The following is a 24,571-nucleotide window of genomic DNA, read 5'->3' as shown; positions in this document are numbered from 1 at the left end:
AAGAACCAGTTTTATTTCATCACTCAGCTACCTACCCCAAGCTAAAATATTTATAATATTTTATATGCAACCTAAAGATAGGGAAGAATAGAAAAATATTCATGATAGTGAACAAAAGCCATAAATATGAAACACTTACCCTTGAGAGATGATCTACATATATATAGCCAATACTGCAGTCAAGTTGTACCACGCCAGAGTTATCTGTGACTTCACAGTTTATTTGCTTCTCTTCCTAATGGGAAAAATGAAACAACTGTTTTGGACAGGAAGGAAATAAAAAGTTTGTAACATATGTTTAAGGATGGTTATTGAAAAGAATATCATCCCAGAAGTATTTGCTTTTCTAGGAAAACTATTTTCTATTTATATCTTTGAGATAGACATATAAATGATATAAATATGTGTGTATGTGTGTATATATGTGTGTATGTGTGTATATATGTGTGTATATATGTATGTATATGTGTATATATGTGTGTATGTGTGTGTATATATATGTGTATGTGTATGTGTGTGTGTATATATAGATATGTGTGTACTCTAGTATTCAAACAGATTCTCCACAAAAAAAAAATTCTGGACTTGTAGCTTTCATTTATCTTGGTATATTCCCTATTTAATCCAGGGTCTGAATTCCTTGAAAAATCATGAGGCAAGGAATCCATAAGGTTCATATTTTAATGGTCCTCTTCTGTCTGGTATGTGAGAATGTGTTTAAGGTATTTAATCAAAATAGCTATAATCTCAATAGGTGTAATGAGGTTATAATTGCAGTAAGTATAAAATGCTTTAAAAATACTGTCCGTGAATATCTGAGTTTCCACTGTTACTTTTGCAAGTAGCGCAAACACTAGAGAAAGAAGGTAACAGATATTCGTGAGAGGTCAAAGGTCACTCGGTATGAAGGTGTGGTCCCTGGACAAAAGATGAGCGAATTTGATAAAGAATAGAGAAAATTCTATTAATTGTCTGAGTGTCACCTTAAAATAAAGAACTATAACTCTGGAGTCCAGGATGGAGGATCAATGTTACTTGTGCAAGGACCACAATCAAGGGGATACTGTTCCAACATCAGACGTGTGCTGGCTACGGCAGTGAGAATGTAAAGGCACCCAAACAGCTTCCTCCTACTCCTAGCACTGGAAAACAGGAGGCTGATGCCTTTGGACTTAAGACCCAAGAACTTGCCATTCTGAGCAGGGGCACAGAGTAAGTCTGAAAATAACTAGGAGCCTAAATATTAAGACTTATACCCCAAATCAGTGAAGTGAATTCTACCATTTACTTTTAAAAAATTAAGTAAAATACCAAGTAGTATCATGCTATTGTGGTTTACAGTACTTACCAGCTCTAAAATCTTAATGAAATAAAGACCCACGGGTAGTTTGACATGTAGAGTAGTTTCATATGCATCATCTCCAGCATTAAACAAGGACACATTCAACATCAATGTCTTCATACTCCCAACAGCAAGATATGTTTTATTTTCATGGGGCCTAAAAATTAAGTAATATTATTTAGTTCTTGTTTAGGAAATAAAAATCCCTCTCTCTTATATGCATACAAGGATATATGTATATAATTTATGCTGAACATAAAATACTAATTTTCTTGGAAAAACAATCATGGGACTGACCCTATGCAAGCAGATGTAAAACCATATTAAGAAGAACTCTTTGTCATGTTTTTTGTAAATTCAGTCACCTATTACCCAAGGAAACTTTAATGAGCTATAATTAAACTCGTATCTTTTCTCATTTATTTTCTGCGTAACCTCTCGCTTCTATAATTTTAACATTTTCCTGATTATTTCATAACATTTTCTAAAGGCAAAGCAGTTTTTCTTTTCTTTCTTGCAAGCCTAAAATAGACATTGAACTAGCTGCTGCCTGAACCGAGGGAGGAAAATGGAAGGAACTGGTAGAAAAGAAGACTAGAAGGAATACTTGGTAGAAGTGAGCAAGGCATGAGGAAGAACTACTATGTCCACCCACAAGTGCGTGGCACTAAAATCTGTTGGACTAGAATTAAATTGTGAAGCAGCTGGTCACCTCCACCAGTAACTAGGCCAAATTTAAAAACAGAACTGGAGAAATGCTTCATCCTCCTGTGTATTGCAAAGTATAGATTGCTGTAAATCCATATATATGCACGAGTTCAAGTCCTGGCACTGCCAGCAGTTCTTTCTGGTGGGGAAGTGATTTAGCATTTTTAAGCCTCAGTCATCCTATTCCATACTACCTACCATTCATTGAAGATCTGGGTTATGTATACTGCATAAAGTCCTTAAAATATTTTAAATATGAAGTATTTGAGACATAAGGAACTTATTCAAAGGCCACAGCTAGAATGTTCTGAAGTCTTGAAACAATTGCAAATTTCTACACAGTTCATTCTTTTTCCCAGTGAGAGGGTTAGAACAGCTACGTGCTAAGGAAAATTTTCCATTACAGTATGTCATTTTATAAACTTTCCCCTAAGAACAGAAGTTCTTAGATATCTAGTAATTTAAAATTCAGAAAAATTAGTTAAAAGTAGAGAAGCATTTACCCAAAGCAAAATATCAGGTGAGGATAGATAAAAAAGATAAATATCCACCTAGCACTGTAGAATTTAGGAAGTTTCTTCACTAATGTTTAAATTGTGTCATTCAAATCAACATTTGTAGAGATTAGTGTTTGAATAAACTATTTATGGAAATACTAAAGATACAGTAGGAATTTAGTTGTTTTTGTGAACTGATTAAAGACAGAATATGTAAGGACAGAGTTTAAGAACATGTTTCAAAATTTCTGCTTTTAAGTATTACTTGAAGATTCATGAATGAATATAATTGAAAGTTTCTGTACAATAAATCAGGCACTAAGTTCATCATTCCCAAATACCAACATGCTTCACTCCTTCCTAGAGCTGATATAATAAAGGACAGATGTGTAAATAAATGTAAAAAAGATACACAAACAGGCAAGTGTTGTGAATAGAGGGCTCTGGGAAACCACTTTTTGCCTGAGGTAGTAAAGACATGATACTTGTTCTTTCTCTACTACTATAGTTAAATTGGCTGCCTCAAGAAATTTTAAGTCTGAAAATGTCATGATTGAACCTAAATTCACTTGGATTGAGTTTCTAATTGATTTATCTGTCTCAAGTCCTTCTCCTCTCCTTTAATGCAGTCTTCACACTGCCAGAGGGTCATTTTCAAGAAAACAAACTAGATAATGTTGTCTGTTGAGAACCATACACTGCCTTCAAGATAAGAGTTCCAACTCCTTAGCATGACACAGAGGCCCTCCAGAGTTGGCCCCTGCTTCACTTTCACTGCACAATTCATTGTTTCAGTCATATTTTTCTATAAACAGGCATCTAATACACCAGGATGTTTTGCGTCTTCCTTCAAACTAGCACTCTGACGTCAACATCTCCTCTTCATGCATCTGACTTGTACTTATTCTTCAAGATTTATCTTGGACGTCAATAATTCTTAGTTGTTCTTCCAGCCAAAACTCACTGTTAACCACCTTCACCCTGCACTGCTGTCCCCTAACAGCGTAAGGTGGCAGCTTCTCCCTCTCTCAAAGCACACGGGGCACCTCTATAAAAATGCAGTATTTTCACAATGTCAAGTCTCTGGTTCCTCTCACTACTAGACTAATTTGCCTTGGGAAGAAGATGCTGGATCGTGATTCACATGCTTTCTCAGAGCCTAACAACACAGTGTTCAAAAAATATAAGCAGGTAGGTACATGTCTGTATTAAACGTAAAGAAGGGTTCGGTGGTGTCCAAGCAACATGTCAGAAAAAAATTGGGGAAATTATTGGATAAGTTATTGACTGTTAGAAGTCTATGAAAGTATCAGCATAAATACTGTCACGTTATAGCCTTAAACCGTGTTTATCTGTTCTGTGATGCTATACAAATTTCAAATGTCTCACTAAGAAAGTAAATATCTAGCATTACCACATTGTGATCTGTACCCCATCCAGAAAACCTAATGTTTTGGTGGTGATAAACCTACTGAAATGACCTATGAATTAATGGCATCATATGACCATGGCAAAATCCAAACTGGAAATGTGGTACGGTTTTTGAGAATTATTCTTATGAACCTCGGAATATGGAAATAAAATAATTTTGGACATTTCCCCCCACTTTTATAACTCTAATGTAACTTCTAAGAAAATGGGCACTTCACTTAATGCTAGAAAATTCTTCCTCTTTTTTTCTATTTAAACTTATCAGAGTATAATACATGCATAGAAAAATGCACATATCATGATTGTACAGCTCAATACTTTTTATGAATACATGCGTTAAGCACCTAGCTCAAGGAAAAAAATATTAGCAGCACCACTGAAAAACCCTCTGGGGCTTTTTCTTCCAGTTATTGTCCTCACCCTCCTTGATTTTTAATAATATAACTTGGTTTTGTTCAGTTTTGTATTTTATATAAGTTTAATGTAATCTTTGAGTATCTGTTCTTTTGCATGGCTTTTATTCAAAATTTTGTTTGTGAGATTAACATATTGGTACATGTAGTTGTAAAATGTTTATTATCATTGGTGTATATAGTCCGTTTTATGAATATGCCACATCTTATTTATCCTTTCAATTATCCATGGGACTTTTGACAATTCCCATTTTTGGAACTATTATAGTTTTTTGGTCAACATACACATGTAATTCTGTAGGCTAGATACATATTTATATCTATCTTTGTTTCTATCTAGGAGAGATTCTTATAATTTTTTAACCCAGGATTAATTTCTTAAAAATCTTTGAATCTTGGCTTACTTTCACAACCAGCCTAAGTTATATTGACAAACTATGTTTAAAAAACAAAATATACTATCAGGCACTATTTTTAATTAATAAAAATATATATACTTTAGAATTTCCACATAAAAAGCAAGCATATCATAGAGTAGAGGTCTGTAAACTACTCCCTGAAGGCCAAATTCACATGTCTGCCTACTTTAGTAAATAAAGCTCTATGAGAACACAGACATGCTTTTGCACTACAGTGACAGAGTTGAGTAGTTGGGACAGAGATCTCTGTCCCACAAAAACTCAAATATGTACTATCTGTCCCTTCACAGAAAAAAATGCAGGCTCTTGCTACAGAGCAATCCAATTGATGAGTAAATTAATTACAAAATAAACATATAACATATTACCATATTTAATTGAAATCTATTTTGTACTATTCTGACTATAATAGAAGCTTCATTATTTCAGATGGCATAGGATGCAGTTCTTTACCCCAATAAGCCATACGAGAATTAGAGAAAATGATCCCCCAGTCCTCATAACTCCTCCAGACATGGAGAAGAAAGGAAAGAATGCTACTTCCACATGCATCATCTCTACATTGGGATCCTTGATTTGAGCAGTTGGATATGCTGGAAGAATGTGTAATAACTAACAAAGCAGTAATTCCAAACCCTGGGTATCACTGCAGGGTGGAGGAGTCTGAGTGACAGTGTGCTACCACAACATTTTAGGGAATGGCTGTGATTTACTCGTGCCTGTGTTGTAAACCTTGGGGTTAAGTAGTATGAATCTGCTTGGTGGCACTGTTAAATGGGAGAGAGGAAGTGTGTGGGAACATGGCTGTCCCACATCCTGCCCCCCCACTCCAAACTCTATAATCATGTTAGGACTAAAGCAACCTAAGAGGTTCTAAAAGTAAACTTCAGCTTGACATTAAAGTTTAATTAAGACTTGTAGAAGAGCTGCCCAGAAATAGACATTTATAAAATATTCTGGCTTGTAACCAAAGCATTAGTCACTGAACACCTTTGGGAAAGAAGTTGGCACTTAGACAAGCAACAGAAGGTGAAAGCACTGCATAAACAGCTAGGTTCCAAGACAACAGCAAATTAAAGAGAAACACAATGTTCACATTTCAGCAGCTAGACTCCTGGTTTATTTTCCATTTTTAAGCTATTTTGCCCCATTACCATAATTACAATTCTACTTTCTTTCCCCTAAATATACATCTTACTGTAAATTGATTCATTAACAAGATGCTCTCAGAAAGATACCTACCAGCTTCCTATGTGAGACATAATAAAGAACCAGGTGCACATCTGGAAGTGCGACAAGACTGAACCAGAGCTGTCCCTGGGACTCATAGTTCATTCTTCATTAAAACATGCATAATGCAGACTTGAAATTTACAAAGCAGCACAGAATCCATGTAACTTAAACAAATCAAGGTACTGTGTACATACAGAATCATAACTTAATAAGTGACAGAGGAAAAATAGAAAAATGATGTACTGCAGCACCAGGCTCTATGTTTTTTTCTGAGTGAATAATATAGCTTTATTTTGCAAGAAATGCTCCCCAAGTCTTAGTATAATGAATTCACCCTGTCTCCCTAAAATGAATTAGGGCTTGATAGCTAACTTGTTTTTAATCAAGATGCTAGAATAAAATATAATGTAAACTGATACCATACTTCACTATGTCAAGATACATGACTCATTTATTTGACAAAAGAGTAACCTGCAGCAAGTAGTCTACAGGTCTAAGTACAATTTTTATCTTTTTTTCCTTTACTACTGACTTCAGGGAAAAAGACAATACTGAAAAATTCTTGCCTGTTGGAATAGACAGGTTACCTGACATTTAGGAAGATTTTATTAAAGACAGGCAAACTCACTGAGGTTAAGGGAAGAACAGCAGAAAAACTTAAATTGAAAGATTGAACCAGTAATTAGCATGTCTTAGTTTATAAAGCATATAATTCATTCTCCCAAAACTTTATGCTGTCAGTGAGGCAAATATTCATACTATTTCCATTTTAAAAATGGACAATTTCATCACACTAGCTCTTTCGGGAATTAACAGCATGGTGGCAGATGTTGCTCCTTGCTCATTGTCTAGCCAACAGTGATTTCCCTTCTTAGCTGCCAACAGAGCCCTGGATTATTCAGGTGACAGGCAGCATTCCCTTAATATTTCAGAAGACAGACCTCTAGGTTCAACTCCAGAGAATGTATCACAATAACAAAATAATTGATTCAGGATCAATTTACTGTGATCATGATGACTCCATTCTCCTTCAACCATAACAGAATCAGGGATAAACAGGTAACACACGTCTGGTTAATCAGAATACATCTAATGAGGCACTGCCCTTCCTGGAAGGGCAACTTAAAGATGACCAAGCACTTTTGCTCTTTTCCCTTTTCTCTTGCTTGGAAGCTTGATGCTGCTTGGCTATACTGTGATCATGAGGAAAAGCTGAGAGAGCTGGAAAGATAACCATCAATGTCTAGTCTTTGGTAGCTGTTCACCAAACCTGTGAACATCCTTCCTCAAGACTGCTTATTATGCGAAATAATACCTTTATTGTTTAAGTCACTATTAGTTAATTACTCTAAAACTTGCAATTAAAAGTATTCCTAGCAGATACAGAAGCAATTGTTCAGGGAAAGCTTACATCACTCATTCTGGAAGCACAACTGAGGTGCAGAAATGTATTGCAGTATCATTTACATGAGTTTCAAGGATTTGATTTTAAACTCCCTATGTGATGGCTAATACCTTCTATTATATTTGTAATCTTGAAGTCATGTTGGTTCATCTTTATTTTGCACTGCAAGTCCTTTTAAATGCAGTTTATTGTCCTAAGCATTTAGACATACAGGAGGAAGCCTCAACTTAATGGAGAGATGAGAGAGAGTGGATAAGCACTGTTTAGCGTACTGTTGACAGTTTATTATTGCAGTCTTCAGAAACTCATGTTCTTTACTGAGTAAATACATTTACCTAAAACAGGTTTATAGCTCTGGGGCACATAAATACCATTAGTGCCAGCAGAGTTATAGCTGGGAGAATGTATGGAACATATGGTCACAATTCGCCTACTGTTTCTGAGAAAGGAGAGAGGACACCTCTGTGGGAGAGACATATTTCTGTCTGATAGAGTATAATTTACCAAAACACAAAGCACTTTGTCAGAACCTTTCACTGTGAGTCTAAGAAATTACTTAGAAGGGCTCTCATTTGAAAGTTCCTCAAATAATCATTTATCTAATAGAAATACATAGCCTGTAACTTTCTTAGTTGATACAAAAAATATGGTGCCTACTACTTTATATGGACATTCATGCCACTTCAAACCTTGTAAGACTGCAACTACTGAGCCAGTCACAGCAGCTATATTTTCAGGATATAAAGCTTATATGCAGAATTATGTATAGAATTGGCAATGTTTCATTTTATGGCCAAACTAAAAAAGCTTATCTATAGAAATTCCAACCATAATATTTCAAAAATAGAAATAGTAATGACTTTTATTGAGTCTTCATGGAAATCAGGCTTTGCACTAGGCACTTGGCCTGCATTATTACCCTTTAAGACAACCTTAAAGAGTCGGTACTATTTTTACCCACTTAGCAATGAGGAAAGAGGTCTAGAGAAGTTAAAAGTCTTCTCTGAAAAGGTCACTAGTAATACAGTAGATATGGGATTTGAACCAGGTCAGTTTGACTTCAAATCTGGAAGCTCTTCACCACCACAACATTGGTTCTTAGGTTTCAGTGTGATAAGAACTTGGAGCTCTATTAATTGTGAAGATCTGTGGCCTGGTCCCCTTTAGTTCTGACGTGGATGGTCTGGGGCCTAGGAATCTGCATTTCTTTCAAGCATCCAGGTGATTCTCATAAAGGTGGCTCAGAGACAACACCTTAAGAAACACAGCCTTATACTTCATTTAAAATCATTATGCCATTTAAAAATCATAATGGGTTTGATAGGCTGCAAGAAATATCACTCTAAATTAAAAATGCAAAGTAGATATTTTGTTGTGAGAAAACATGTAACAAAGAAAAATAATTCATTAAGATGCATTTTCATTATTCAGGAAAGAAGCATAGTTAGTAATATTTTCTTATAAATGTCAATGTCTCAGTTTCTCATACGCCAGAGAGACTGCAATGAAAGGTGATAGCACAAGTGTCTGATTTAAGAAAATGAAAACACTCCTTTACTTGCAGCTTAGAAAAGATTTCCCCCACACAGCTCGTCTTCTTATCAAAGGCCCATGAGGGTAAAAACACCAAGATAATTAAGCGGTTTAGGAAGAAAATAAATACAGAAATGGGAAGATTATAAGTTATTCAACTAAGAAATCAATAAAGGCACTGCCCTACATGCTGGGATACAAAGTAGTCCGTAGTCACTGTTTCTGGATTACAGTTAATCTGAGTAACTTAAGTATAAAATCCAATCATCAATCAAATAGGTCAAGGCTTTTTGGCCCTGAACTATGGACTCTCAAGGCTAAACTGACATTGCCTAAGTGAAAATAATTAATTGATTCTCAGCCATATGTGATCCTACCACAGTAGGGTACTCAACCCTATTTGTCAACCTTTTTACTTATTCCTAGTTGACTCCCTGTCCTTTATCTATTTTGAATTTTTTCCATTCCTTTCAGTTCCCAAACATATCCTCAATGCCTTCAATTACCACATATAAACTTGCTTTTTATCCTAGCCATCCATGAGTTCTCTGTATTTCCCTTCCTTCCACATTGAAATTTCTTAATGTCAAACATATTTTCATAGCTTGTTAGCTCAAGATAAGGAGATTCTTAACTAAGGCTAATTCCTCTACCTATGAATCTGATCCCTTTTGGGATCTTGTTCCATTCTCAGCAAACCTCTCCAGTCACCTGCAGCACTCCAGGCACTGTTAGGCATTGGGAACACAAAAATGACAGGACCCTGCTTTGCAGCAGCTTCCAGGACAGTGTGGAGACAGACTCTCAATAATCGTGAGCACAGTGCCATAGGACCAAGGGCACAACAGAACTTAAGTTTAAGTAGCTGAAGACCAGGGGGCTTCCCCTAGGAAACAGGTGAGATTTAAAAGATAAATAAAAGTTAATCAGGTAGATGGGCAGAAGAAGTGAGAAGATACAGAGGTTCAGGAGAGCATGGCACAGCCAAACCACCATAAGTATTCAGCCATTGATGAAAAACTTCCTGGGGAATTGGTGAAAAATACCACCCAGGAGTTTAGATTTTAAGTCTAAAATGAGCCACTGAAGCACTGTTATCACATGTGTATGTTAGTAATGCAAAATCAAAGGCCAGTATCCTAGAAAGCAGGAGAACTTAGTGACCTAGGTAGGATAGTGAGTGCCTAGTTTGGAGTAATAGTGGTAGAGATAGCAAAGCATGATGGATAAGAAAGACATCTAGGTGGTAGTATTGTAGTACTTAATAATTCTGGATATCAGGAATAAGAAAGAGAAAAGAATGCAGATTGAGCCCTAGGTTTCTGGCTTTGGTAACTTTCTAATGTCCACGTCATTCCTGGATAGTGCCTGGACAGATTGAAACTATAGGGCAACCAAAAGGACATGTCTAATAGGGAATTTGATATGTAGGTGGGTGTGAAACTCAAGAGACACTCGTTTAGGCATCAGCAGTGTAGGCATGCCAGTTGAAATTGCAGTTGTGAGCAAGACTACCAAGGTTGAATGTGGTAGTGAGAGAAAGGGCTGAGGGAGGACCATTTAGGGTGCCAAAACCAAAGATCCATCAAAAACAGCTGAAAAGAAAGGGCTAAATAACTACTAAGACAATGGGAGTAGGATAGTATCATGAAAATTAAAGGATAAGACATTCAAAAGAGGAAGTGAACAGTGAAATGCTTCAGAGTGGAATTCAAGTATGGACTGAAAAGCATGTGCTGGAAGTTAAGTTGAAGATGTCTCCCTCCAATTTATTCTTTTCCCTGCCTCTGGCACTCACATTTACATCTTCTAATAATTAAACAAATAACAACATTTGATACGTAAAAATACCTCACTTGAACCTACTTGTTCCCAGTATACTCTCCTTTCTTTAATCACTAATCCTGTCATTTGGCTACTTCTGCACTGAGAGTTCTATCTTAACATTTGCCAGTGATACCCATTTTTTCACCACCCGTCACATTAATAAATGCCAACTTCCATGACCTTTAGACATTACGCTATCTGATCTTTTTATAAATTTTACAATATTAAGTCTCCCTTTTTATATTCTCCATTGGCTATTTCACCAGGGACTTGGTTCTCTTTAATTCCTTGAAGATGCCTTCTCAGTCTCCTACAGGGACTCCCCATTCTTTTTAATCTCCTTGAATAAAACTGTCCTCCAAGATTTGATCTGTAATTTTTTTCCTCTATGAAATTCACATTTCTATCCCTTGGGCCATCTCACAAGTCACTAATATATGGAGGAACTTCCAAACATAATCCTGAACTAGATTTTCAAGTGGAATGCCACATAGAAAAGTCCCTCCAAATTCAACATGCCCCAGATTAAAGCTGCTCCATTTATATCCCAATCTCCCAAAAATAGTTCCCCGTTTCCCTGCCCTGTCACTGATGCATCTTCTTCCCTTCTTTCACTTGCCTTCTATGATCAATCCTCAACCTGAAGTGTTCATTCTCTCTCTCTGGTCCTTGTTTTCACATCATCTTTTTGATATGCAAAATGATTTGAATATAGGGGATCCAGATATGATACAAAATTGCAGTGGTTTATTTGCCATTATAAAATAACGATAGCAACCAACATTTATCCAGTCTTTGCTATGTGTTAGATGCTATTCTAAAGCACATATCTATTTCCTTTTTACTCTGTTTCCCCTTCTATGAATTTAGAAGAGCAAGATAGTTTATTCCTTTTTAAATTTGTCATACTTGGATTATATATCAGTCTGAGTGATATAACCAGTTTTCTGGCCGATAAAAAACTAAGCATTGTGTTGCTAATTCTTTAAACGCTGTTAATTTTCAAGGGTTAGCTCTTGTTCCTTTTCTTTTGGGAATGCAAATGCATACACTCATTACCCCCTCTTGATGAATAACAGAGACTATATACCACATATACTTACTTCAAAAACCCAATCTTTGCAGAAACCTGTAAATCAGCAGAACAATTTTCATGGGCACAAAACCTTGCAAAGTTTATCTGGAAATAAAAAGACAACGTTTTTTATTTTGATTTAATCAGCAAGTATATTTATATATATTTTAAAGATGAAGACATCTGTGATGCATGAGAAAAATAAAATCGATACATCAAATTGACAACTCTTTATTTTATCTCTTTTAAAAAGTTCAATTTGAGAATTAGTAGGGTTCAAATGACAATTACTTGCAGGGCTAAAAGAGCTAAGTTCTAAATAGGTAAAATTTAAAGCCCAAATTTTCTAAGTGAAATAAGCTTTGGAAAAAAAGTTAAATGAAAGGCATTAAAGGAGTTTATTAGCTGCCAAGATGTTTTTCATTGGGTTCCTCTCAATTTTCTGTTGCTGCAGTTTCATCCCATTTATTACATGTAAGTATGGCACTTAATTTTGACAGATGTTGGGACAGTGATTTTATATTCATTGAAATTAGCTACATGGAGATACTTAGAAATTTTACTTAGAGGAAATATTGAACAAAATTAAATAAGTAAGGGTTTCAGAATTTAATTAACTCTAAGCTTTTTAATAAGATCAATAAATACTATAAAGGACCTAGGAAGACCCAAGGCATAAGCTGGGCAAAAGGAAAAAATGGGGAGAGATAAAAGGGAAGATAACGGGAACAGGTAAAGAGAGACGGATGCAGAAAACAAAGAGAGATCTAGAAAGTCAGAAGGAGCCAGGCTCATTAAGTGTGAAGTGACTAGAGTACTGTCAAATAGCGTGCCTACAGCTGGGGGAGAGGTGTAAATATCTCTCTAAATAAATATGATTTTTTTTCTGCCATTTCTATTGGTAAAGCCGGTTGTTCTAAGAATCAAAATATAAATTAACATAACTACAAATTGCTAAGGTTTTGGCTTGTGTACTTGCAATATTGAGATTTTCACTATTAAAGACATTTACAAATAGTTGATGTTGACAACTGAAGTTCAAAAGAAGAGTAAAAACAACCCCTGACTTCCGTAAATAGTTTCATATGAGGGTATAGAGAAAAATCTGCTCTTCAGTTATCTTCATTTGATCCTGTATTCTAGACTAGACTAGTGGTGACTGTAAGCTCAATTATCTTAAAGTGACTATGGGGCAATTTTGTCTGGACAGGATATGAACTAGACCTTTAAACGTCCCTTTCATCTTTTACATTCTGTGTGTCATTAGAGAACATTTTAATGAAGGCTTTTTACTATGCCCAGACACATCCTGTTTTTGGACAAACACTATGTCTTTGTGTTGATAGACACTAAAGGTCTGAACAACAGGACTCCTGAGAATAAATACACTGTCAGTGAAACTTAAATATTTTGAGATAATTTAGAAAACGGTTCACTGGTTAGAATGTAGGATCCATCTCAAATGCAATTGATCCTGGGATGTGGCTGAAAAGCATATAATGAAATTTTTAAAAAGAAATTATTGTATAACATAAATACATGTGTCTGTAAATGGGTAAAACTAAGCAAGAAAATTTGATTATGAAGACATGAGTGAATCTGTGAGTAGGATGAAAGCAAGGGAGAAAATGAGAAGAGGAAGATAAACTGAGGACACATGATGACACTGAATAACTAACTTGTAAATACAACCTTCTCCCATTATGATTTCTCTCTAGTAATATATCTTTCTTCACTGGCAAGGCATTAAAAATAGAACATCAGCATTTTATATGAGAATCTACTGTTGTGATTAAATGCATATTTTAAAATATTCAGTTCAATATCCTAAAGGGAATATAAACAATTTAAAGAAATGAATAAATCTATTTTTGTTTTTAAAAATTCATAGTTTTAAAAATTCCGACATATAGTTCACTTCTTCAGAATTATGCCATATTTTAAAAATTTAGTTAAATGCCACACAATAATTTGAATAAAGGAAAATATTCCTACTGTTTTTTTAATTATGTCTTTTTCTTTCTTCTGCTGAAGAATTGGCTGAAGTGGTGGGAATTCCTCTGTACTTCGTTTACTGATGACATGAGGACCAAGGTGGTAAGCAGCTTCAATCTGAATTGGGGTGAGGATGTCCCGCACATCTTTCTAAGGAAAATAACCACCATATGAATTAACAAAAACAAGCACGTAGATTAAAAAAATATAAAACTCCTTTCCTGAAAAGGGCCAAACACTATACATGGAAGACAAAGCAAATACTTATCTTTTATCTAAACCGTTAAAAAAATGAAGATGTATATTTTTTCATATCACACAAAATCATTTACATTTCTTATGAAAAACACAAAAAGAATAAAAATGAAAAATAATACTATCCAATAATAGTTATAAAGGTCTGTACTTGGGAGTATTTTCTTCCATGCTATTTTCTACGCATTTAAAAGATAACTTGATATTATAACATAAGCATTTTTCATGATAAACTTTTTGTAAATCATTTCAAGGTGCTTTTTATCCCATTTAACTTTACCCTATACATTTTCTCTTTATATCTCTCAACAACATTTTGATTGAATTTGATTCATTTGACTCCAGATTTATTATAAAACATCCTTTTTAGTTTTTTTTTTTTTTTTTTTTTTTTTAAGAGATGGGATGTGTCCCTCTGTCAGCAGACTGGAGTGAAGTGTAGCTCACCACAGTTCTGAACTCCTGGGCTCAAGCGATCCTTCTGCTTCAGCCTTCAGAGTAGCTAGGACTACAGATGTGTACCACCATGCCCAGCCAATTTTTTCATATTTATAGAGACAGGGTCTTTCAATGTTTCCCAGACTGGTCTTGAACTCCTGGGCTCAAGGGCTCCTCCAGTTTTGGCCTCCCAAAGAGCTGGGATTACAGGTGTGAGCCACCATACCCAGCCCTTTTCTTTCTTTATGGAACTTTTCTATTATCTTTTCTAACAGATACTGAATGGTATATAGGAAAAGTATTTCTTTTGTACATCTAATTGTATACACTGGTCGCTTCACTGATTTTCTTATTAGTTGTTAAAGTTTTTATTTATTTATTTATTTTTCGTTTTTGAGTCAGTCTTGCTCTGTCACCCAGGCTTGAGGGCAGTGGCGTGATTTCAGCTCACTACAATCTCTCTCTCCTGGGTTCAAGTGATCCTCCCACTTCAGTCTCCCGAGTAGCTGGAATTACAGGCATGCACAACCACATCCAGCTAATTTTTGTATTTTTAGTAAAGACCAGGTTTCACCACGTTGGTAGGGCTGGTCTCAAATTCCTGACCTCAAGTGATCCACCCCACTCGGCCTCCCAAAGTGCTGGGATTACAGGCTTGAACCACCGCGCCCAGCCGTTTTTGTTTTTTCTAAGTTTATTGTGCTTTTATACTTCACAAAGAACTCTTGAATTTATTTACCAGTTACACAGAAATTGTAACCCATTCACAATCCATTCTGCTCTGTATAACATTCATTTAAACTTAATATCTTAACTAATGTCTACACAGCATTTCTTACTCCTATTCTTGTTGATATGTGGTCACAAGTTTTTTTTTTCAATAATCAGATTTTTAAAATTCATTGTATTCTGTCTCCAAAGAAACAGCTCGAGTTTATTACAACTGATTGACAATTCTTACATTTTAACCTTTATTTCTATATGCATACATTATTTTCTTTTAAAAATATTTTCTATCAACTTACAAATGATTTTCTTTTCATTTGATTACTTGCTATCCTCATTAAAAAAATTCCACATTATTTTCAAAATTATTTGCTTACACACAGTGAAATAAACAAAAAAAATCTTTGAAAGCATTTGTCATTCGATTAAGTAAGCACTTCACTAGATAGTAAAAGTGTCCTAGACTCTCAAGTCTATGAAAACAAAGAGAGTCAGCCCTCTGTACCCATCGGTTCCACATCTGTGGGTTCAGCCAACTTGGATCAAAAATAGTTGGCAAATAATGGATGGTTGCATCAGTGCTGAACATGTACATATTTTTTTTCTTGTCATTATTCCCTAACTAATACAGTATAACAAGTATTTACATAGCATTTACATTGTATTACATATTATAAGTAATTTAGAGGTGATTTAAAGTATATGAGAAGATTTACAAAGGTTAAGTGCAAATATGGCACAATTTTATATAAGGGACTTGAGGATCCTTGGATTTTTGTATCCAAGTGGGGTCCTGGAATCAATCCCCCATGGATACTGCAGGGCAAATGTATATGAAAATCAGGTAGCATATAAAACACAGTGTCTCTTAGAAAGCATCTGTTCAAGCACTACGCAGACAGAAATGTGATTTTCAAAGGGTACTCAACAAAACAGACTTCTCCTTATCTAAAAGGGTAAGCTAATAAGATTTTACTACTAAAGTAACCTAAGAGGATTTATAACAGAATTCAATTGAGAAACCTAAAGACATGTCGATGAGAAATCTATAAAATGAGATTTAGACACTGCAATAATTAAAAGTAGAAATGATCTCAGGATATAAGAGAGCAGTTCACATCACCACATATAGCCCACCTACACGGAAACTAGTGGAGAAAATCTATGCAGTTTTTGTTTTTCTTGGTATTAGAATTGTTGCTATACGCAGGAGATAATTTGATGAATTGGTCACAGACTGTGGTGTCTTTCATACTAATAATTTAAGGCTGAGTTTTTGACTCTACTTTTCATATGGCTGTTTCAATCTATAAGTTCTTCTCATCTTAAAAAATAGATTCAACAAATTCCCTCTTGACCATTAAAGAGTCTAGTATTTTCACCCAGGCTAGACATATTAACTTAAACCATAATTAAGGTTTATATTATGCTAGATGAGTTCCTCAAGGTAGACCCACGACACTGCAATTGACAGACCTCCTACTAAGTAATGTCAGTGGACCAGGTTTCTATTTATCTATAGACATTTCAGGATTGCAATATGGCTTAAACATTACTGCCCCAAAGCAGATAAGGAATAGATTATTTTCAAAGCTCATCAATTAATAATCCTTAAGAAATAGGGAATAAATCCCTATCACACAAATTATTGCTGTGTTGCTATATTATTTATATAGTAACTTTTGATAAAAATCAACGAAGTAATTTAATAAAGACACACACCACATAAAAGACTATATCTATTCTATGTCTTTATGTAATTATAAACAAAAAGGATGTAATCTTTTTTCTCTTTTCATTTACAACATTATCAATTTATGTATATAGTGGTTAAAAGCAATAGTGGTCTGAAGGTGAAGAACTGGTGTTCAAATCTGGGGTCCACCACTTATTATCTACATAACATTGGACAAGTTTCTTAATTTGTCTATGGCTTAGTTATGTTATCTGAAAATAGGAATAATAACAATTATGGTGGTTATACCTATACCTTACTGTTGTGATGATTAAATGACATAATGTCCGTAAAGCAGACCTGACAAGATTTGTATGTTGCTTCAAATTTCAGGTATATAAGCCAACTAAGAAATTACTAAATTTCAGTTTCCTAGAATAGGAGATTCTGGTGAACATTTGGAAGGAATAAGAAAACTGAACTACTACTGCCAACCATCAACATTAAATAGAAAATTAGTTATAGAACAAGGAATAGAGCTCTATTTATTAAACGGTATTTAGAAGATTTGGAGCCTGAGAGTACTCAAGATCCCTGATTACTTTTCCATTCTTATACAGAGATTCTTATATTAAATTACTTGGTAAGTGATCATCTCAACATGAAACTTTGACCGTATAGGAATGCTGCAAATCAAGGCCAAATCCCAAGTTATCGACTTGTGAAAACGGAACAGCTTGAAGCCCTGAGTATTCAAGTAATAGCAAAGTTGATTAAATCATTCCCTAGGTGTAGGAGGAGCTAGACAGCCACTGATTGTCCCTCCACATGTCCACTGTTTTAATTCTTCTCAACAAGCTTACTTTGACCAAATCACATGCTATCTAATTCATACTAATTTTCCACAAGGTCTTCTCTACATCTGTTGTATATTACTTTCATTATCCTAATTAGCTATTAATTACGCTTTTCTTACAATATATAAAATGTACATGCACTCTTGCAAAAACTGTATTTGACAGATATTCACACTTATTTAACTTTAACAGCTCCACCTAAGGACAAAAGCTGTAATATCAAAAATGTCTTGAAGTGATTAATTAAATATTTGGGAGTAAAAAAGTAGATTTGTTTACATTTTAAAATTTGGATGGGCATGTGCTATCTATATTAAAAATAATGAAGATTCCATGCCACATTTTTATGGACAATTACATAAAATAGGGTGCCCACAAGCATGCAAATTAGCACATGCCTGAAATTACATAACGTCTGTCTTCTTGCTTGACTTTCATGGAAATCTGTATTTCTGGCCAACTTGAGAGCTGAGCAACAGGCCCATGTCCTCCTGTTAACTTGGTGGGGCAAAAAAATTTATAAGATATCACTAAATAAAAAATAATGTCAGGATTAAATATTTGAAGATATCTATTCATGGGCCTACTGTGTCCAAGGCGGCTCTAGGGGTACACAACTGAAAGTCAGTACCTGTCACAATCTATGTTCCACAAATCCACATAGACAGTGTGGGGCATGAATATTCTGACAGAGGCATGTCTAAATACAGAAGAAGTAGGGCCACCTAATCTACACATAAAAGGGGCTGGGGAGGCTCTTACATAGGAAGATTTTAAGCAAGGAATATGACTAGATTTTGGAAACACCTCTCTGGTGCTAATGCAGGGCTCGGGAAGGAAAAGCTGAGACCAAGACACAGGTTAGTACCTGAACCATCACCATCTTGTATAATTGCAGTCCCTTTATCTAGTAAGCTTGGCTCAAGTGGTAGAGAACAGTCAGACATCTAGCACTACAATTTCCTGAGAAAAGACAGCACCCCCAAGACAAATGCCCTAACCATTATACCAATAGAACATTCTCAGATTTTTCTTATAGAATTTTTAAAATAGCACCAAGAACATAGCGTCCATAAATTTGTTAAATATTTATTAAGTTTCTGCCTTATGTAATGGATTGTGCTAGCTCTAAGAACATAAATATGCAAAAGATAATATCCTGCCTCAAAGATCTTGCAATCTAATGAAGAATTCACGTTATAATAATCAATTCACTTCTAGAATACCATAATATTAGTACAGTGATATAGTTTGCTCACACTTAGATTTTCCGCAGAAATATCTGCATATATGAATCAGTCCATAGTGTGCTATTGTTAAAAAATTTCTTCTTTGGGGTAAATGACATTTCATTAAACTATGTGCATGTATCGCTCAACAATATAAGCAAATGAAATAAAAAAATACAAAAAAATATATTTACTAATCAAATACACATTTGTTTTCCTGAAACTACTATGGAAAAAAGATGAGTTTTAGAAGTCACCTAAAGATTTACATAACAAAATAAACCCATATTTCAGAAATCTAAAATTCAGAAATTTGAGAAATCAAAGAAAAGAATTAACTAATCTACCCAGGTAGATTGATGTCATGATTTTAATAAAACATGCGAAGGCCACTGAATTCACTGGCTCTCAGAATATCTCTGGGGACAGGCATTCTTCATTCAGCAACTAAGCCAGTATTTCTAGTTTTATTGGAAATACAGACAAACAGGAAATCTTATTGCTTCTTTTGTTATCCCAATGTAGCATCCTTCTTCTCTTCTCAAATATCAGTGGATATTTTGATGCAGAGATCCATCAAGTTCAACCAAGAGATATCATCTGTCAAAATTTCAAGGGAAGTTTCACTACCATGGCTGCTCTAACATGTCTAAAAACTGCTTCAAGTTACAGTTTGGGTTTCCCTAAATCAAAACTGCTTCAAAATGATCCCTTGCCCTAAGAAATCTCTACAATTTGATGAAGTTGTATATTTAAATAAAGCAAAAACAAAGATTTTCATATACTTACATAAATGGGGAAACATCTTTTCATAGAGGAAAAAGCAATGTCTAATAGAAGACGATTTCAATAGATAGAACACTAAAAGATATAAATGAAATTAACCATTTCCTTTATATTACAGAAATATCATTCTAACTCATTAGCAAAATCTAATAATTGTATGGCTCTGGTGGCAAAAATTAAAGCTTGGCATAATTATAATCAACTAAAATACAAAGGTTTTTTTAAAGCAAAAAAAAAAAAAAGACAATTTCTTCCTTCTTTCTTATTTTATGAGGAACAAATTTTGACCAGTTAAGCAAAGTAATCCTGTGTGATACTCTTTTAATTATGATTAGACTTAAGAAAACTGATTCCCCTACTAACCAGATAAATGAAAACATAGCCTCAGAAAAATAACATGCCAGAACAAAAATCTACATGCCAGTGTTATAGATCCTTATTAGACTATTAAAAATGCACCTCTAGTCCAAGAAGATCTAGCATAAAACTAAAGAATTGTGATTAAAAGAGAATAATTTTTTAAACATAAGTTTTATATAAACTTAAGATCTGGAGTCTTTTTGACAGCCGAATTCCCCGCCATCAAAGAACGCAATGGATTTTGTAAGTAAATTTAAAGGCTTTCATTTGCATAAGGTAATCAAAGTATTGTCAGCAAAAATAAAAGCAAAATTCAATCTTTTCCTCACTTTTAGGTCTCCAAGGGCTTTTGTATTTTATAATATCTATGCCATCTTTGCAGCTCGATCCCTTTAATAGTCAATTCCAACAATTTGCTGATTGTCCTGGGATCTCCAATTCAAATTTCTTTCCTGGTCCCTCACTGTCTTGGTGTGCCCCCTCCCCTCCTTAGCCTGCTTCAACTTCACAACTAAAAATATAACCATTCCCTTGTACATTCCCTCCCGCTGCATGCTCCTTGCTTGCTTCACTCTCTTGACCAAACCACAACCCTGGTTAATTGTAACTCTTCATCTACTCCTGCAAGATTGAATGTGACTGGGAAAAAAAACACAAGTACACAGGCTACACTCAGTTTATGACAATAAGTGCAAGTGGTCCCAAACACCATCTGACAACCATCCTGTATTTTGTTACTCTCACATTCTCCTAGAAGACTATTTCACATCTTCCCAAACTCCAAATGCCACTTCCTCCATCCCTACTCCAGTTGATGAGTTTGCTTCTTAGTTCACTGAGATTATTAAAGCAATCAGATGAGAACTTCTATAGTCCCCATCACCACATCTACCCAGCATCTGCAAGCACATACTCAGATGAATCATGCACATGCCTATCTAGAACCAACCCTTTCACTTGTACATTTAATCCTTCCGTTTTTGCCTTCAAGAATTTAGTTCCAGCTCTTCTCCCCTGTCACATATATCCCAAGTTTTTCACTCTATTGCACCATGCCTATCAGCATAAAAACATGCTAGTACTTCTCCTGTCTTAAAAGACAAAACCCCAGAAAACTCTTCACTCCAGTTCAGCTACTGACCCCCAGCTCCATTTCTTTGGTCACCTTTGGGGCAAAACTTTTTGAAAGAATAACCTATAACGCTTCCGATTCCTTTCCTTCCCCCCGTTCCCCCACTAATGTCTGAAATGCTGTTGTCACCACCACCAACAGCCTCTGCATTATAAATCCAATGTTGAGTTTTCAGCCCTCATCTTATTTGATCAAGCTGCAGTATAGAAAACATCATCATGCTTTCCCCTTTTTTCACTTCACTTCCAGGATGCCACACTGTTGATTTTCTTCCTTTCTTACTGATTGGACCTTCTTATCTCCTCTGTGGGCCTCTTTTTGCCAACCTCTTCATGTTGTAGCGGCCCAGAGTACAGACGGTGGCCCTCTTCTGATCTCAGCCATCTTAATATGGCTTTAAATACCATCCATATGCCAAAGATATATTAAGTTACCTTTCCTGTTCTCTGCCTGTCCTCAACTCAAGATGAGTATGTACAAAGCCTTAGTTGATATTTACATTTAAAATAGGTCTCTCTAGCTAAGCAGGCCCACGACTGAACTCTAGAATTTTCCACTCAAAAGGTGTTCTCCTGCAATATTGTCTCAATTGATAAAAACTACATTTCCAAGTGGCTCAGGCTAAAGACCCTGGAGTCATCACAGAGCCTCTTTCTCAGATGCCAGACATCCAGTCTCTCAGCAAATTGTAAACTGGATGTCAGCAAATTGACTTCAACTACTTCTTACCATATCCACTGCCACCACTTTTGTTGGAACCATCTCTCACCTGTGTTACCACAGTAGCCTCTTCTCCATGTGTCGACTCTTGGATCTCCTACTCTATTCACAACACAGCAGCTAGAGTGTTCCTTTGTATACGTATGTTAGATCATGTGGCTTCTCTGCCAAAATGCTGTTATAGATCCCCCTTTCTCTCAGAGAAAAAGCCACAGGTTCTATATAATCTCTCCTTCCAGCATTCTTCCCTTTGCTTACATTTCTAGCCATCCTTGCCTCCCCATTGTTCTTTAAAATAACCAGGTACATTCTTGAGGCCTTTTGACTCAGCTTTTCTTGCTGGAATACTCTTCTCCTGAACCAGCTGTTCTCAAAGTATGGGTCCTCTGGGAACTTTGCAGAAATGCACATTCTCAGCCCTTACTGCAGACCTACTAAATCAGGGATTCTAGATGGGGGCCAGCAATTTGTGTTTTCAGAAGCCCTACAGGTGTTGTTGCTATTACACCCTAAAACTAAGAACAACTGCCCTAGATATCTACATGGGTAACTTCCTCACTTTCTTCACGTCTTTGCTCAGATGTCACTTTCTGAATGAAGCCTACTCTGAGTATCCTATTTAAAATTCTCCACTTCACTTCCTTCTGCAGCACTGCACATTTCTGTACTCTGCCCTCCTTTTTCCTTTATCACCTGTATCTTCCAAAATACTATAAAATGTATATTTTTATCATATTATTTTTTTCTCACCCCAGTAGACTATAAGCTCCATGAGGGTAGTGATCTTTTTATGTCTTATTCACTGGAATATACAGAATTTGACACAATGAGGGTACTCAATAAATACCTATCAAATTAATGGAGTGAATGGCCAGTAGGGACATCTACACAAGTAAAGCATGTCCAACCAACAGACAGGCAGGGAGTCCTCTGACAAGTGGGGGTTGTGGGCCCCAGTACATAATTAACAAGTGTCACTTCATTTCATTGTAAGGAATGCAGAGATAAAATAGATACATATTTTAACACTTCCACTCCTGGTACCATGGTACCAGATGCGTTTTATGGAACACAGGAGCAACCCAGGCATCCCAACCGCTATGCGTCTTCTTTTCTAGGAAGATGGAAGAATTCAGGTTGCTGTCTTATGCTTTTAGACTGTAGAAACTTAAGAGTGTTAATGTTTCCTAATGTAGCCTAATGCCTTGGGCTATTACCCTGGTGGAGGTGGGAAAGTACAATCATTACATTCCTATACCTTCTTAAGTAACAGCTACAGCTCCTTGACAGAACTCAAGTTCAGGGTAGCTGCAACTGTGGTTCTTATCTTCTGTGTGGGTTTGTTACAAAGGAGAGGGTTGGAGTAACTTTTTGCCTTTCTATATACGAGTTTTAAAAGTGTTCCAAACACAAGCAAGGTAACTTAGGAAGAGAAAAAGATACTGAAGGAAACGAGCATTTCTTAAAAAGTCCCTGCCATGTACAATCCCAGCAGTAAGTGCTATCATTTAATATTTGCAATATGGTACAAAGGCAATGGCTGAATCCTGCTACCATCAAAACCATGGTAACACTACAAATATACATGCAAATATACAACACTTACCTCTGCTAATCATTTCTGCTACAAATTTACTCCGAAAAAGCTGTACAATTTTGATGATCCCTTATTTATAGGAACGATGCCAAGAAACACAGGACTAAATAAACCAGATCACTTTTACAAATTTAACACAATGTGTTTCTTTGTGAACATCTAATGTTGGCCCTTTTATTGCCTTTAAAATGATTTCAATATTTGTCTCTACAATTGACTAAGGTAAGTAAAACGACATCTATGAAGCATGAAAAAAAGAACCTCTTTAATTCCTACCATATAAATGATGGTTACATTAATGTTCTATACTTTTGGCTCTGAACCATCTAATAGGTTTATTCTAGTACAACAATAAAAACTGTTAAGGGAAATGAGGAAATAGCATGGGGATTATTGCTCTTAGCATTTAATAGCGTATTGGAGTCTTGATGCTTGCTTGCATTTGCTTGGAATAAGTATCTAAGGGAAAATTAAGCCCTAAGCTGAAGCTACTATTTGAAATCTCAGAAAGGGCTCCTGGGAATAGTTTGGTTTTTTGTGACAATAGATTTTCTGATGAAGTACACCGTTCCCTAATGAAAAAGACCTGGCACAGCTTCATATGATAAAATTTGACCAATGTGAGGAGTGCGATGATCAGTTTGGGAATGAGTGTTTTAATAAAAGAAACATGAAATCGGCTGTGCTTTGGCAGGACATACCCCAAACCATCATGAGAGCTATCGTCCTGGCCCACAGATGATCCCCACCATGCTACAACTGTGTGAGTTCCCACTGACATCACTGACAAAGCTGGCACGGAAACAAAGACATAATCCAAAAGCAGTCATGTTGGATTCTGCTTCGCTGGAGTCGTATGAAAAACAAACTAACTTCCCCGCCTCCCCCGACCCACCCCAAAAAACGTACCATGGAATA

At 35.7% G+C, this 24,571-nt stretch overlaps 1 protein-coding gene across 17 annotated transcripts in view; it reads right to left on the bottom strand.

Moving 5' to 3' along the window:
- ITGA4 (integrin subunit alpha 4) overlaps positions 1 to 24,571 on the bottom strand; it is a 412,268-nt gene that overhangs the window by 14,029 nt on the left and 373,668 nt on the right. For all 17 annotated transcript variants that reach the window (XR_010149805.1, XR_010149806.1, XR_010149807.1 and 14 more), the window contains 4 exons: positions 13,879 to 14,028; positions 11,912 to 11,988; positions 1,349 to 1,499; positions 140 to 235 (listed from right to left, as the gene is read on the bottom strand). Coding sequence is in view for 9 of the 17 variants with exons in the window: in XM_063790615.1 (XP_063646685.1) it covers positions 140 to 235; positions 1,349 to 1,499; positions 11,912 to 11,988; positions 13,879 to 14,028 (474 nt within the window). In the remaining 8 variants the exon portion in view is untranslated. The remainder of the gene's footprint in view (positions 1 to 139; positions 236 to 1,348; positions 1,500 to 11,911; positions 11,989 to 13,878; positions 14,029 to 24,571) is intronic.

The sequence above is a fragment of the Pan troglodytes genome, chromosome 13 (genome assembly GCF_028858775.2).
Source record: "Pan troglodytes isolate AG18354 chromosome 13, NHGRI_mPanTro3-v2.0_pri, whole genome shotgun sequence".
In the NCBI taxonomy this organism is placed as follows: domain Eukaryota; kingdom Metazoa; phylum Chordata; class Mammalia; order Primates; family Hominidae; genus Pan; species Pan troglodytes.
Note: the sequence above shows the minus strand (reverse complement) of the source record. Positions and strands in the feature narration are given on the sequence as shown.